This window comes from Ochotona princeps, chromosome 1, assembly GCF_030435755.1.
Source record: "Ochotona princeps isolate mOchPri1 chromosome 1, mOchPri1.hap1, whole genome shotgun sequence".
NCBI lineage: Eukaryota > Metazoa > Chordata > Mammalia > Lagomorpha > Ochotonidae > Ochotona > Ochotona princeps.
In genome coordinates this window covers 114315484-114332227 of record NC_080832.1, presented here as the reverse complement: position 1 = coordinate 114332227, position 16744 = coordinate 114315484, and the positions used below count along the sequence as shown (strand labels likewise).

Genomic DNA, 16744 nt, shown 5'->3' with positions numbered 1-16744 from the left:
CCCCCGGTCCATGCCTGCCCCACTGGGGCCCGCACACAGCTGGAAGGGTACCCTGCTTTCCTCACAGACTTAAGTACATGTACCTCCCCCCCAACCTGCAGGACGCGAAATCCTGGGTTTTCTCCAGGAATCTGTTGACACCTGCATGGCTGGTTAAGCAAGGTTTACTCCTCTCGGTGACTAAGGCTGGAAGGCTGGGAGCAAAGCGCCAGAAACCTGACCCAGGTGAGCCTGGAGCTCAGACCCCCCTGTAGGCCGCTTGGGGCCTCAGTTCAGGGTCTCCACAAGGCTTAACCACAGGGTGGGGTTCCACCTACCTAACAGTCACCCCAACTCTTTCCCTCCCCGCCCCACTCCCCAGCCTGCGTCCCAGGCTTCCCCTGAGACCAGGCAGACAGAAACGCCTCCTCGCATTGGCTTCGGAGTGGGAGGAAAAGTCTGCCACCCTCTGAGTATACCCGGAGGGGGTAGCGGGTATCTGTCTACACTTGGGTGGGATGGAAGTCCTTGCTCTTAGCTTCACAAACTCCACCGCGTGGAGGCGGCTTATTCCTGAGTAGTAAAGGCCATGGTTCCCAGAGAGCTCCCCTTGACCGCCCCGCACCGTGCAGGAGGAGGTCCCTCTAAGCGGGTCACTCGGGCCTTGCTGATGATGGGGACACAGGGCCTTCCACCTTATGGGGCTTCCCTTCCTCTCCTGCCCCCTCAGACAGGGACAGCCCACCGTCCTGAAGGCGTGCTCAACAGCATGCCTCGTGGTAATTTCTATTTTCTGACTTCTTCAGCTCCCATCCCTGGATACCCTCACAAAAGGAAAACCCTGGGGAACTCACCACTGTGAGCCTCGTCTACCCCAAGCCTAGGCCCTGTCTGTCTCTCTCCTCTATCATCAGTCTCTTTATGTTTGATTCCTAGAAGGAGGAACAGGGAGAACTGTGTACACTCCAGCTTATCCTGAGACAACGTCTCTCACCATAATTTTTTTAGTATTTCTTAAATTATGTGGAACCCAAGGGCAAAGCCATTGCTGCAGGGGACTGCTGGGTCCTCCCCCGTCCCCAGGGTCCCAGATGCTGCCGGGACTGTGGCTGCTCAAGGGACTAGCCAAGATCAGTTGCAGCGTCTGCCCAGGAGAGAGGAGGCTGGAGGAGAGGCCGCCCACCTGTGTGTGTGGCTGTCCTCACAAAAGCCCCAGGTGGCAGGATGCCGGGAGTGCCTGGGGCCCCGGGGGGGGGGGGGGGGGGGGGGAGGTGCTCAGCCCAGGAAAGGAGGAGTGCCCAGCTGTCCATGCCTTCCTCCCCCCCAACATAATGCAAATTTGAGTTACACCCACTGAGCGTGCCAATGAATGCCCTCAGGTACAGGGTGCCCGTCAATCCAAGACGGCAGAGACTGGACGGCCAGCGTCACCAACAAGCTTCCAGGGAATCCAGGAACTCCTCAATCAACCAAATGTCTAAAACTCAACTCCAGAGGAGGCCAGAGGATGCACGGCTGACTCTGAGGGACAGACGAGCCCAGGGTTCGAGCACCAGCCACCGGGTCTGCAACCTCACAACATCAGAAGGTGCTGAGGGGCTGACTTGGGGAGAACTTGTGAGAGATCTAAGAGGCTGGTGCAGTGAGTCCCTCAGGGTGAGCTGGGCAGGTGTTCCCACCCCTGGGGTACAGCGCACACTTGGCTGAATTGCCCTTTCCTGTGCCTAAAGTAGATCTTACATGTCAGTCGACGCGACGGAAGTTTTTCCTGCCTGTCAGTTTGTAACAGGCTTCTTTGTTAATATCGATGCCAGTGTTTTAACTACAGTAACTGATCAACTTTGCTCCTTCACCACATCCTCCAAGAGCTCCTTCCCTTTGCTCTGGAAGGCGGTTCTGCTCCACCCTGGGCAGAGTTCTCCCTGGCTTCAGGCTGGCTGGGTGGGAAGGAAAGCCAAGCGGCCTCCCTGTCTCGCAACCTTCCCTGGCTCGCAGCCTCCCTGGCCCAGCCCCTACTGCTCACCATACTGAGTCATGCGGCTAATGAACATCAGCTGCAAAATGCATCTAACCTTAGAAAATTGTGTTCATTTAATGTGAGTCAAACTCATAGCAAAAAAGTAACAACAGCAAGTGTCAAATGGTGTTAAAGCCGTAAAAATATGTTTATACTTACCCAGCAATTTATACACATGTATATGCACAAGAAGCAAAATGAAAACTGAATCTGTGGAGACATGTGGGGTCTTCTCAGGTTTAATTAAACACAGGACCCCCATGGTTACCCCGACTCTCCTGAGTGATGTCGGACAGGAAGTGAAGGGTCCCAGGGTAGTGGTGGGTGCAGGTTGGGCAGCACCCAGTGGTCTCTCCAGCGGAGCTGCGTGAAGCAATCCAGGACGGTGTCCAGGTGCTTGCTCTCCCTCCCCCCCCCAGACTGAGCCCTGTGGACATGAGGTCCACTCCAGGCCAGACCCTTGTGCCACACAGAATCCAGGACCTCTGGTTGTAAACCCACAGCGTGGCTTGCAGGTGGCTGTGAGGACACCCACAGCTGCAAGGATCCCAGCCCTCAGAGAGGATGGAATGATAGTTGCCCCCATTTGTTAGTTTGCCAAATGTTCCCTCCAAGCAAGACAGAAATTGCTCCCCAGAGGCCATTAGCACCGCCAGCAATGCTGTCTTTACCCAGATGACTTTGTTCCTCTTCCACGGTTCCAGAAAATGGCAAGTAAATTTGAACTGAATTTCTCATGGAGAATAAATACTGCTATCAGGTATTTACAGGCGCCAATGTGATAAAAAGTTCATTTAAAATGCATGCATTTGGCACAGGTCCCAGCACAGTAGCCTAGTGGCTAAAGTCATCACCTTGCACACACCAGCATCCTACATGGGCACAGGTTCATATCCTGGCTGCTCCACTTCCCATCCAACTCCCTGCTTGTGGCCTGGGAAAGCAGCTGAGGACGGCCCAATGCCTTGGGATCCTGCACCTGTGTGGGAGACCCAGAGGAAGCTCCTGACTCAGACTGGCTTAGCTCTGGTCGTTGCAGTCACTTGGGGAGTAAACCAGCAGACAGAAGATCTTTCTCTCTGTCTCTCTTCTCTGCAAAGCTCTGCTTTCCAATAAGAATAAACAAATCTTAAAAAGAAAAGAAAAGAATATGCTGCTCGGGGTGCTTGCACCCCATGTCAGAGTGCCAGCCTGGGCTCACTGCAGCTCTGGTTCCAGTCCAGCTTCCTGCTACTGCACACGCTGGAACACAGCAGGCAGTGGCACGAACAGCAGGATTCTTCCCCAGGGGAACTCTCCAGTGGACATCACAGACCGGCCCAGTCCTGGCTGTTGCAGGCACTTGAGGAGTGAATCTGGATAAAAGATTCTCTGTCTCTTTCTCTTTTTTTTTCTGCCTTTCAAACAAACAATAAATAAATGCATTCAGAAGGCTTCAGAGATGGCTGTTTGGCCTAGTAATTGAGAGCTGCCTCTATCCCACATTGGAATGGCTGGTTTAATTCCTGATTGTGGCTCCTACCTCCAGTTTCCTGCTAACACAGACCCAAACAAGCAGTGGCGATCTGTTACTGGGTTTCTGCCCCCCGCATGGGAGGCCTGGCTTGTGTGGCTCCGAGCTGCGGTCTCCAGCTGCAGCAACTAGTGAGCGAGGGAATGGGGCTTCTCTCTTACTTTCTCATAAATCAAATGTATTAAAAGATTGCTTTTAGACTGTAAGATGAACAACCTAATTACACCAAACACTCTGCGGAAGTATTTACAAGAGGAAAAGTGTAATTCCAATACCCTGAGTATAAGAATCTTGTTTTTTCAGAAGCTAATTATGCCAGGATGAGAATAATATTATACTATTGTAATAATATAGGGGAAATCAGTAGGGGGGAGGAGGCCTGTGAAACTGTATCATAAAATAGGAAGGAAGGAAAGAAAGGAGGGGAGGGGAGGGGAGGGGAAGGGGAGGGGAGGGGAGGGGGAGGGGAGGGGAGGGGGAGGGGAGGGGAAGGGAGGGGAGGGGGAGGGGAAGGGAGGGAAGGAAGAGGGGAGGGGAGGGGAGGGGGAGGGGAGGGGAAGGGAGGGGAGAGGGGAGGAGGAGGGGAAGGGAGGGAAGGAAGAGGGGAGGAAGAGGGGAGGGGAGGGGAGGGGGAGGGGAGGGGAGGGGAGGGGAGTAGGGAGGGGAGGGGAGGGGAGGGGAGAGGAGAGGAGAGGAGAGGAGAGGAGAGGAGAGGAGAGGAGAGGAGAGAAGTGAAATTTGGAGAAATAAGTCATGAATGAATTAAATAGCATTGACCACTAGAGGGCGGCCTAGGCCCAGAAAAGAAAAAATGGGGGCAATAAGTCGTGAGTTAATTAAATAGCATTGACCACTAGAGGGCAGCCTAGGCTCACGTGGTGTACATGTCAGCCTATGGGGAGAAAGACGTTCCCTGAGTGAGCCTGGGGTCTTGATTTGGGTATCTTTTATCTTTTCCCACTTTCTCAGAGACCTTTGCCAAAAGATCTCTTTTTCTTAGGACAGAATGTAAATACTGTTATCATCTAGTAGGTAGGATAATAAGACCCAATAAGGTATCTGTTTTGGGGATTTTAACAAATGAGGAAGAAAAAATAAACCAAAAAGAATATCAGTGAAATCAACAGGAATCTCTAAACTGTTTTTTACCTATTTTTTCAATCTTTAAAAACATTTTTTAAAAATTTATTTATTTTTATTGGAAAGTCAGATTTATAGAAAATTAGAAAGATCTTCCATCTGCTGGCTCACTGCACAAATGCTGCAATGGCCAGAACCGAGCTGATGGCCAAGAGCCAGGAGCCTCCTCCGGGTCTCCCACACGGGTACGGGGTCCCAAGGCTTTGGACCATTCTCCATTGCCTTCCCAGGCCACAAGCAGCGAGCTAGACAGGAAGTGGAGCAGCCGGGATATGAACCAGCACCCGTACAAGATCCTGGCAAATGCAAGGTGAGGACTTTTGCCACCAGGCTACCACTCTGGGCCCTGTTTCTTAGCTTTAAAGTCTTAGGGTTCACAGGGAACCTCAGAAATAAGCAATTTGTTGCTTTCTGTTGTCATGCTTACTGCACTGAGCACTCCTCCTGTATCTTCACATCAAAGTCTTCAGTCTGCTTCCTCCAGACTCTGTGTCTCGACTCGTGTCCTTCCCTGTTTTCTGTTGTGGTCACAAATTTCCCCTCACGCCGTGCTTGAGCCACGCAGCACTCGAGGCAAACAGTCACCTTCACCTCACCACTTCCGCTTTCTAGTGGAAAAGCGTCATCGTCCATGACATTCAGACTTCAAATCTTTTTTTGTTTTTAAAGGAAAAAATTTATTTATTTGAAAGGTAGTTACAGAGAGCAGGGGGAGAGGGAGAGAGACCTACAGCTGAGCCAGGCTAAGCCAGGAGCTTCTTCCCAAGTGGGAGGCAGGACCATCCCCTACTGCTCTCCAAGGCACATTGACGAGGACCTGGATCTCACGGGGAGTGGCCAGGGCTGGAACTGGTGTCTGCAGGGGATGCCAGAGTTAACCCCCCACAGCACAACGCTGGCCCAGAATTGAAATCTTCACTACACACGCACTTTGGGGCCATTTCCATCACCTGCTTCACTCTAACCCAAACCTGTCATCAAAGTCTAGTGAATCATTCTTCCCATTTCTATTTTAAAAATATTTATTTGTTTATTTAAAGGAGAGAGAGAGAGAGAGAACCTTCCATCCACTCCCCAGCTATCCACAGCAGCCTGGGTTGAGCAAGCTGGTAACAAGCAGCTTCTTCCAGGTCGCCCACATTGATAGCATGGCCCAAACACCCAGGCCATCCTTTGCTACTTTTCCTGCACCATTAACAGTCATTCCTCTCATTTTTCCCTTGAAGATTCATTTATTTAAAAGGTAGAGTCACAGAGAGAGAGGATGAGGCAGAGAGAAAGATCTTCCAGCTATGAGTTCATTTCCCCAGTGGTTGGAATGCTTGGAGCTGGGCCAGGCTGAAGCCAGGATCCAAGAATTTCCTACAACTTTCCTATATTGGTGCAGGGTCCCACGGACTTGGGCCACCCTCTGCTGCTCTCCCAGGCCAGTCGCAAGGAGCTAGACCGGAAGTGGAGCAGCCATATGGGATGGCCATATGGGATGCTGCTGCAGGTGCAGGATTACCCTGATGTGCCGCCTTGCTGGCCCTCGGTGAAGCCTCTGTCCACGCAGCCACACCAAGAAGGCCCATTAGCCTCCCAGCCTAGCACATGTGCTGGTACAACAGTTCTGTTTCCATTCTGCTGAGGGTTTCTTTCACACTAGTTTCTGAGGATGTGGAGAGGCAGCCCTTAATAGGAAAAACTTCTTAGTGGGGAGTTGAACAGGAAACGCCTGGCTCAGTGTGCCCTCAGAGGGTCTGGCCAGTCCTCAGTGGACAGACCCTGGGAAGACCCTGAGTGTTAGAGGAAGTGGAGGCAGGAAGGGAAGTATGAATGTGGGGCTGGAACTTCTCAGAACTCCAACCGCACAGACATAGCAGGTGCTGACGTCCCAGACTTGATCTGAACCCCACGTCCAAACCCTAACCTACAACTCCAAAATTATATTTTCTGGGTTTTATGCCTACCACTCAGAAGAGAAACAGAATGATGCATATAGTAGAGGTTTTCTGTAAATATGTAAAGGGACTTCAAATGATTAGTGAAAAAAGCTTTGCCTGGACTTCAACAACATTTTGCACCAAAATTAATTTTTTTATTCCACTTTCCTCGAAAGAGATGATATGTATACTTTGATTTTTTTTTATTTATTTGAAAGGCAGAGTTAAGACAGCAAAAGGAGGAAGAAAGCAAAAGGGAGAGGAAGAGGAGGAGAACAGGCAAGAAACCGAAGAGACAAACAGAAAGAATGTTCCATCTGGGCTCGGTGCGGGAGCCTAGTGGCTGAAGTTCTCACCTTGCATGCACCGGAATCCCATATGGGCGCCAGTTCTAATCCCAGCAGTGCCGCTTCCCATCCAGCTCCCTGCTTGTGGCCTGGGAAAGCAGTCGAGGACAGCCCAAAGCCTTGGGACCCTACACTTTCATGGGAGACCTGGAAGAGGCTCCTGGCTCCTGGGTTCAGATTGGTTCAGTTCTGGCCATTGCAGCCACTTGGGGAGTGAATCATCAGATGGAAGATCATCCTCTCTGTCTCTCCTCCTCTCTGTATAATATCTGAGTTTTCAATAAAAATAAATTAATCTCTTTTTTAATGAAAAGAATATTCCATCAGTTGGTTCATTCCTCAAATGGTTATAAAGGCCCAGGTTGGGCCAGGCTGAGGCCAGGAACCAGGAACTTGTTCTGGGTCTCCCATGTAGGCACAGGGGCTCAAGGACTTGGGTCATCTTTCACTGCCTTCCAGGCACATTAGAAGGGAGCTGGATTGGAGGTGGAGCAGCTGCGACTTGAACCAGGGCCCGGGATGCACTGACATCACAGTGAGAGACAGCCTGCTACACCACAGCGCAGGCGCTCGCTCTCTCTCTCTCTCTCTCTCTCCATATATATATAGTAGGCTGAGACTTGGGGGGCGGAAGGAGGATTGGAGGCATCTCACGAGTGAACATGAGTTCTGGCAGTGTTGCAGAACAACACCCCAAACTGGTCAGAGACATTGCTGTAGAACCCCCAAACTGGGTCAGATAACCTGATGTGCAGAAAGCCAATACTGACATCGGGGTGGTGGAAGAAAGTAGGTCTTTACTACACAGAACAAGGAGCCAGGCAGCTATTACTTAATTCCTGGGCTCCCCAAGGAGTTAGGAGTGAAAAATTCTCAATGACAGAAAATTGGGGCTGAGAGGTATGTTACGTGCGAGGTTCCTGATTGGACAGCCATGCTGTGATATTCAGGGAATTTAGGATGTGTGCCAGCATGTGATGCAGTGTAAGAATCCCCTGCAACAGATACCATTCCTCTTAGAATATCTGCGGGGTTTCCTCTTTCCTAACAGGACTTTGATTGGTGTTGTCAAATTGAGTATCACTGAGAAGACCTTACTCAGGTGCTTTCAAAAATTCCCTATGCACACAGGAAGCAAGTGAGAGTTGAGGAAAAAACAGGGAACCATGAATAGTGTCCAAAGCAGGGACTTCTGCCTTCACCCGGAGAAGAGGAACTGAAAGTCCTTAGCAGAGTCTTCCAAATTTAGTAATCTCATGAGGAGAACCAATCAGTGTCTTAGGACTACATGATGTCACCAGTTGCTGAGCAACACCTTGGGATTGAAGGAGCCAGTACAACACAGAAAATGTCTTGGGCTTACCATGTACTTTTTAGGGCATTATGGAAGCCAACAGCAACTGTACTGGCTGGCTTTTACTTCTGGAAGAGATACTGCCAAGTTTAAATACAGAGCCAAACACTCCACACAAACAGAAAGTGAGGAACTCTGACCTGGCTTTGTTCCCACACCTCAAGGAAATGGGTTTCTGAGTAACTTTATGGCTGCAGTGTGTGATGGGTCTCCTTTTCATTGACTTAGGAGCTAACCTCAGAGGATGTTTGAGGCCCTGGGAGGTGTGAAGATACCCCATCACTGCAGAGTGTCTGCTCTCACAGTGTGCAAGGGCTGCTGCATGGTCAAGGCCAGGCGCAGCACAGCCGTGTGGAAAGTCCCCCTTAATCATGTCAGGGCTGCTGTTGACCATGGACTCGGAGTCTGACGGACTGCCTCACAGCTAGGTGATTGTCCACCGCACCTGTCTGGATGCCAGTTCTCTCTCCACACGGTCTAACATTTCTCCTTCCTGGCACCCTGTTTTTTCAGAAAATGGAGAGATAGACTCATTAACATCCAGTGTTCTCTTTGGTTAACACCAGGATCTGTATTTTGGATTAGAACTCGTAATTCTATGACAGGAGAGGAAGAAGATAAATCCCCCCTGTGGATTATTATCCTCGGTGCTTCCATAAAATGAGCTTTAATTCACTCTACCATTTTCCAGGATTGACCCAACTCCTTTTAAAGATGCCGTAGATGCCAACTGCACTCCCTGGTCATGTCTGACATGATAGAGGCCCAGAGAGGCTACCACTTTGTACTCACCATCTGTTGGCCACTTCTCATGCCCCAAGGTATGTATCTTTCCCATACCTCTCCAAGCCTGGGAATGTTGAAGCTCAACATGTCTTTTAGGATGTTCTCTAACTATAGCACCGTGTCAGGGAATCCAGGACCTTGATCAGGAACTTCCTGAGTGAAGCTGTGTCACCCAGCACCACTGGGATCCAGGCACTTCTCAGGGCCCAACAGTGACCTCCTCTTAGGTGGTTTGTCATCCTGCAGCTAGTTTACCAGCTGTCACACCACAAAGGCACAGTCTGTTTCCTTACCATATGTCCATTAATTCTGTCTTCACATCTGTGTTGCATGCATATGTTTTTCCAGAAGCTGAATTGGGATGAAAAACTCTGGCTGACAGCCCAAACTTCTCAAATGATTTTTTTGTTCTCTTTCAAACTTCTCTAGTGAACTATTTTCTTTCTGTCCTGTACCCATTACAAGGGCCCTTCCCCTAGCAACAGATGTGTCATCTCAAAAGGTTTTTCTGATTGGCTAATGTTCAGTTGATTTGAATTTTTAATTATGCTGGACTCCATTGCACCCCACATTCTCTTTCTTTTATCTTTGTCTATTCTGCCTCACTGCTGAGCTCGACTAATTTTCATCAAAGAACCCAAGAAGAAAATGACCAGATGTGGAGTGCCAGTCCTCGGCCTTTTCATCCTGGCCTTTCTGATGAGCCCTCAGGGATCTTGGGCTATCAAAGGTAGGTGCCAAGACAATGTAAGGGGCATGTACACATGAGCTGGGGCATCGGCTGGAGGATCTTGGGAGAAAAAAGAAAAATGTGACAGATGCTATGAGGGTCTAAATCCACAACAAATTGCAGGTTTGGCGGGGGGAGTCCTTCCTTTATTGCTACAAGTTGAAGTTAAATATGGAGAACAAAAGCTGAGTTGAATGTTTATTAATACAACTAACTTGAGAGACTGTATGGAACCTGACTTGTAGAGAATATATACTGGCAGGCGTTAAGGAATTCTATGAGGTTTAATTCTTCTTTCTAGGGAATTATTAATATCAAAAACTAAAAGCCTCTCATAGTTTTGTTAGAATAATCAAAAAAAAATATAAGACATTCTTGGCACAGTTTTTAGCTCAATGATACCCTGTCATCATCTTTGCGCACAGACGTTGTTGTAGATTACTAAGAAACAGTCACCCCAAAGGATGATCTACCCAAGGGGAAGAGAGCGCAAACATGCCGACAGGCACTGTGTGTAACTGGCTGTCTCTTGAGAGAGTGTCAGCTCTCTCCTCCTTCTGGAGTCCCACCCCGAGCCATAGTAGATCTTACATGATTTGTCATCTCTGTTACTCATTTGTGTTTCCAAAAGAGCAAAAAAAATGAATGAGGAACTGGAGAATCTGTCATTATTCTCTGTCATCTACAGAGTGAACATTGGCTCTACAGTAATGATACATTGCAAAAAGAAAGGATTCTTCACTCAGCTGACCCCTACACAGAAAGTGAGGGCAGGCTGGACATGAGCAAGTCATAAACCAGCTCTCAGGCCCCTGGCGGCAATTGCAGGTCTCTGATGCCGTAAAGCGGCTGTGAGGACGTTTACTGGGACAGACAAGGAATCTTTGCTGAACTGAAGAAGGTCAGACGGAACTTCTGTATTTGAGCATAAATGCCAATGCAAACTAAATGCCTAGGTTTGTCAGTATACAGTCAGGTATGTGTTTCCTGGGTGCCTCAACCTTGGTTTTATTTTCTCTGCATTTGGTCCTTAAATATAAGGCCGTTCTAACAAGGAAAGCTTAGAACCAGACAGGAAACGGTCAGCATGGATTCACATATACCTTACTAGGTAGGACACAAAGATTAGTTACTCCTCACTAGGGTATTGAAGATTTCTCTGCACACCCCTCCTAAAACTGTTCTGCACCTAAACTGTTGACAAATGCCTTGTTAGAGTTATAAGCCAGCTTAGACTATCCTAAAATCCGCCAAGTTCAGCAAAATTATGCTTCAACACTATAAACTGCTAAATACTAAAATGAAAATAGACACGAGGCAGCTGAATAGTACCCTATAGCCATTTTAAGGTGTATAGCAGCCGGTTCTGTATATAAACTAAAACTGAAATGTCAATGAAGCAGTCACAGGATGTGGTTAAGACCTTGCATTTTTTTGAACATATTGGTTACTCAATATCATGTCAATTAACTCCATAGTGTTGTAAATTGATGTGGACGTTTTGTTGTGGCTTTTCACTGGACGGGATGATATTCTGTCAGCTCTACCTTCAGACCAGGGATGGTCTCCCCAAGAAACTGTTGAATTTATCTGGACAATAAGATGCTGGACTCTATGCTTGGTATATGTTTGCTAAGAAAAAATCTTGACAGAATTTGAAATGTAATACAGTGACAAGGTGGAGGAAGCCACCATGGGGGGAGGGCACGGGGAGGGGTTAGGGGAATCCCAGAGCCTATGAAACGGTGTCACATAATGCAACGTAATTAATAATATATATTAGAATTATATGTTATATATCATTATAATTAATATATTATATAAAATATATTATAATTAATATAATTGTATATTATATTATAATATATTATATATATAGTCATTCTGATCCTAAAGTGTGAGTGGTACTTGGTACAGGCCTGATGATATACTGAGAAATTATTTTCCTTTCTGTTTGAATCTTAAAAACAAACCTATGGTAAAATCAAGACCACAGCAGCAATGTAATTGAAAAATTGCACACATGTCAGCAGAATAATTTGTTCAAGTCTACTAAGGAGCTACACAGGAATTCAACATTGTATTTGAGTAGGCTGTATTCCAGAGTTCATAAAGCACCCTTTGGAGCAGTGTTTCTTGAGCGTAGTACAGTGTTCTGAGAAAGTGACACCTTGGAATCCTGACTTCAGCATGTTTAATGCCCGGGCATGAAGAATGAGAGGACATTTCCCTTTTAGGGTCTGCTGCTGAATTAAAACAAAGAGAGAGAGAATCAACTGAAAACCAAACATCTTTGCAAGGCTGTGCCTTCTTGGCCCTCATCTCATTCAAATCACCATCTCTAACACTGTCCTTTTCGCTCCCAGCTTGTTCAACACAGCTGAACCAGACCTCACCTTTCCACTTGGCATATCTGTCCACCACTCCACAAACCTTGGTCTTTTCCATCCCCGCCACTTCCTCCCTTCATGGTGCAGGTTCTTCATCTCCCTCTCTTGACCCCTCCCTAACTCTCCCTCTCCTGTCATTTCAGAGGAACACGTGATCATCCAAGCTGAGTACTACATGTCACCTGGTGATGATGCAGGAGAGTTTATGTTTGACTTCGACGGTGATGAGATTTTCCATGTGGACCTGGGGAAAAGAGAGACCGTCTGGCGGCTTGCTGAATTTGGACAGTTTGCCAGCTTTGAGGCTCAGGGTGCCCTGGCCAACATAGCTGTGGACAAAGCCAACCTGGAAATCATGATGAAGCGCTCCAACAACACCCCAGACTCCAGCGGTACCTCTCTCTGTGTTACACTCCTGAGCACAAGAATGCATGACTAGACTAGATATTTTAGCTCTGTCGCAGGAGCTTCAGCTTGCCACGAGCAAGCCCCTAATTCTAATGCTGCAGGCCTGGGAAGTTGAAGGGTGTGTTCTTTTACTCGTGTGTTCAGATCTTGTCTTAGCCACCCCTGAATACTCTCAGTCACTGCTTTGCTTGAGGAATGAGCGGTTTGGCCATTCGTTTTCTCAATCTTGGCTCCAATTGCTTCCAGAGGGTGTCCGAGTTAAATAAGTGGCATAGACCTCTCAGAGCACAGTGTCAACTGCCCTAACCTAAAACTTCCTCAGATTTAGCATCTATAGACAGGCCTGTTTCACAGCTCACAGAGGGGAGGGAGAGTGGCATGTCTGAGCAGCAAATGTTAATTTCTGCTGTGTTTCCCTCAGTTTCTCCAGAGGTAACCCTGCTCCCTAGCAGCCCTGTGGAGCTGGGAGAGCCCAATGTCCTCATCTGCTTCATTGACAAGTTCTCCCCACCTGTGATCAAGGTCACATGGCTTAAAAATGGAAAACCTGTCACTGTTGGAGTGTCAGAAACAGTCTACCTGCCCAGGGATGACCATCTTTTCCGCAAATTCCACTATCTGCCCTTCCTGCCCAAAGCCGAGGACTACTACGACTGCAAAGTGGAGCACTGGGGGTCGGAGGAGCCAATCCTCAAGCACTGGGGTATGGACCATCCTTAGGGTCCCTTTCTTGGACAACTTCTTGCTAAGACTCTGTGTCTGGACCCCTGGATACAGGATGTCCCATTTCGTGAAGTCTGCAACACTTTCATGCCTGCCTTCTCTCGTTACCCAGCTGCCTTCACTTTTAACCACAATTCCCTCAACATATTTTGTGCATTCCTCTTTTTCACTCTTTCAGTAATTATTGTCTTATTTCAGTACTTTTGCTGTAAAAGCTGCTCCCTACCCACATTCTTCACCATGCACTGTGTTTTATTTTTCTCCAGAATTTGAGCCACGAATCCCCCTCCCAGAGACTAAAGAGAACGTGGTGTGTGCCCTCGGTCTGGTGGTGGGTCTGGTGGGCATCATTGTTGGGACCATCTTCATCATCAAGGGCATGCGCCAGGGTAATGCCACAGAACGCCGAGGGACCTTGTGAGGCACATGGAGGTGGGTAGGCATATATGCAAATACTGGAGGGATAGTGCAGGGAAAGGATATGTGTTACTTTGAAGAAAGAGATGTCGGAAATGTTGGTGCTCTGTTTCTCTTTTGCTGGAATGGCAGTCATCTGGGATCCTGAAGCTTCACAGCCATTTATTTCCTTCCATAGCCCTGTCTCTGGCTCACACTTTCAGTCTTGGGAATTGTCTCCAGTAGCTAAGGCCACTGTTACACCTCAGAATAGTCAGTCCAGTGATGTAGAAAGGAAGCCTCAAGGTTGGGACCCTGCTGGCTTGCAGTTCTTTAGGGAGGCCGTCAGCTCAGAAGCATGTCCAGGCCTTGATCCACTGAGGTCAGAGGCCATCTCAGCACATGCAATGGAAATCACTGAGACCATGGTGTTTCTGTCCTGTCTATAACTGATATGAGATCTAAAAAAAGGTAGAGGGAAAGATCAGAGGAAAGAATTAAATGAAAAAGCTTGGAATCTTCATCTGAAGCTTTTTTGTAACTGTGTGTATCTGATTATAGGAGATGACCTTTCTAAGAGAGAAGATTGAAGACTAAAATCTGAACCATGAACTTGACAGACCTGCAGTGTTTTCCACCCTAAAGGCCCCAATGCCTTCCCTCATCCATCCTTTGTGTAACTTCTAGTTGGCCCTCCCTGTTTATCACTTCCTGTTTCCTATCATTTTATCACCGCTAAGTAATGCCTCTGTAATAAACCCCAGGAGATTCTTTCACTGCTAGGGAACCTTTCAGCATTTCATGAGAGTATGTTCTGTGTACTTACTGCTTAGGATTTCTCACAACTGTAATTCTTTTCTAAATATAATAAACTATTTTGATGACTTTAGTATCCGAGACAGTCTGGGAGTGGGGAAGTTGGAGGGGAAAGATTTGAGAAATGGATGTGATCCTTACACCAAGAAATGCCTGAAAATTGAAAATATCTTATACACTCTGAAATTCATCAGAAATATCCAGGTTCATTAGAACATGGTGTGGTTCCATCTGAACACATCCCTGCTGCTGGGATTTAATCTTCTCAGTGATTTTGACAGCAGAGCTCAATTGTTTGGTGATCACTACTGAGCAGTGTGTTCAGCATCTCCTTCCAGTTCTTAAATCTCCAAGTCAACAAACTATGTGTGTCTTCAGTAGAATAAACGCCAAAGCCTGGAGTTTGGCCTCCGTAATGAGTAAGACAGAGAAGGGGGAGAATATAATAGTGGGATGAGGAGCAAAATCAGAAGACAGCCCATTCACATTGTAGGATTTACATATCAACAGTAATCACTCCAACATTAATGAAAAACGAAACTAAACATTGAAAATTGGCATTATCCATTCCATAAAACATAGTCTCAGGTCTGGTGCAATGGCTCAGTGGATAAATCCTCACCTTATAAGCGCTGGGATTCCATATGGGTGCTGGTTTGTGTCCCAATTGCTCCGCTTCCTATTCACTTCCTGGCTTACAGTCTGTAAATGCCTTGGGATCCTGCACCCACATGGGATACCTGGAAGGAACTCCTGGCTCCTGACTTCAGACCAGCTCGGCTCTGGTCAATGTGGCCATTTGGAGAGTGAACCAGCAGATGGAAAATCTTTGTCTCCACCTATCCTTCTCTCCATAAATCTAATCTGCCTTTCTGATAAAAAGAAAAATAAATATTAAAAATAACATAGTCTTGAGCACCTATTTCATGACCAAAAGAGGAGTCTAACTTATTACTGGAACCCATCTTATATACTGAAATGTGCCCTTGAATGGGGAAACAATAATGGGAGGAAAGATAAGATGTGACATTAAAATGAGAGGAAAGCATATTAGAAACAATGCTCCTTTGATTGTGACAATATGATGATTTTTATCTGTAAGATGGTGACCAGAACCTAGAAAAACGCAGACTAGAAAAATGAATTACCTATGTAAGTGTGGTAGACTGGCAAGTGTTGGTGAGACATGTTGGCCTTGGATCTCATCCTCACTCACCAGCTGTGCCTTCGCCACATCTAAGCTTCTGATTCCTCACGAGCATATGGACGTTATTGTTTATCACACAGGGTTATTACGAAAATTTAAAGAAAAACTCAAGAGAAGTAATTAGGTACCATGTTTAGTGATAAAATATTGCAAAAACTATAAATTCTGTTGTTCCTCAAAACTTATATGGTCTAATGATAAAAATCTATAAAACAAACAGGACAAAACATGCACAGACTGAGGCCGAATGACCTTAAAAGACTTACCTTGATTAACTGAAACCCGCTTGTCCATCTCCAACATTCCCAAAGAAAGACATTATCACTGACCAGTTCCTGGAGGGTATGGAGTGCTGTGGGTCACCCAGAGGCCTGGACATGAGATGCACACACGGCTCCATGTCATCTCCCAGTTATAGGAAGCTCTACCCGTGATCACATGGGGTGCCAGAGAAGCAAGTGACAACTTCCCAGCTACACACACACACACACACACACACACCTCCTGCTACTGTTCTGATGTCACTGATGGCCTTGCTGTGCATCAGGGAAACAGATCAAGGGTTGGAATTATAATTGTAGGAAAAGAAAGTCAGTTATACAAGTCAACTGAAAAATAGATAACATATGTAAAAAAATTAAAGATCTCCTTTCATAAGTCTATGAAGAGACTCAGGTTCCATCAAGTTCTTTTAAAGAAAAAAAAAAAGATCTCTTTATTCTTATTTGAAAGGCAGATTTACAGAGAGAAGGCTCTTTCATCTGCTGGTTCACTCCCCAAATGGCCACATTGACCAGAGCTGAGCTGATCTGAAGCCAGGAGGTTCTTCCAGGTCTCCTGTGTGGGTGTAGAGGCCCAAGAATTTTAAGTCATTCTCCACTACTTTCCCAGGGCATAAGTAAGGCACTGGATAGGAGCAGAATATGAACTGCATCCATTTGAGATACCCCCACTAGAAGGAAGATTAGCCAGGAGAAGCACAGCCAGTCAGCTCTACCAAGTTCTTATCTCTC

General features: G+C 47.0%; 1 protein-coding gene across 3 annotated transcripts; it reads left to right on the top strand.

Moving 5' to 3' along the window:
* Nucleotides 1–9631: 9631 nt before the first annotated feature.
* On the top strand, nt 9632–14592 carry LOC101532154 (mamu class II histocompatibility antigen, DR alpha chain). 3 transcript variants are annotated; one of them, XM_004590254.3, is made up of 5 exons: nt 9632–9791; nt 12325–12573; nt 13011–13292; nt 13579–13744; nt 14270–14592. In XM_004590254.3, the coding sequence occupies exons 1-4, from the start codon at nt 9710–9712 to the stop codon at nt 13731–13733; spliced, it is 768 nt and encodes a 255-aa protein (XP_004590311.2). In that variant the 5' UTR covers nt 9632–9709; the 3' UTR covers nt 13734–13744; nt 14270–14592. The 3 variants fall into 3 exon arrangements, with proteins under 3 accessions (XP_004590311.2, XP_058520957.1, XP_058520969.1); XM_058664974.1 differs by having other exon boundaries at nt 13579–13748; XM_058664986.1 differs by having other exon boundaries at nt 13579–13752.
* Nucleotides 14593–16744: the final 2152 nt, after the last annotated feature.

Bases quoted from the DNA above. Each gene is read 5' to 3' on its own strand.
- LOC101532154 (XM_004590254.3), top strand. From the start codon at position 9,710: ATGACCAGATGTGGAGTGCCAGTCCTCGGCCTTTTCATCCTGGCCTTT. The intron at 12,574-13,010 runs GTACCTCTCTCT...TGTTTCCCTCAG, and splicing joins CAACACCCCAGACTCCAGCG to TTTCTCCAGAGGTAACCCTG. The intron at 13,293-13,578 runs GTATGGACCATC...ATTTTTCTCCAG, and splicing joins GCCAATCCTCAAGCACTGGG to AATTTGAGCCACGAATCCCC.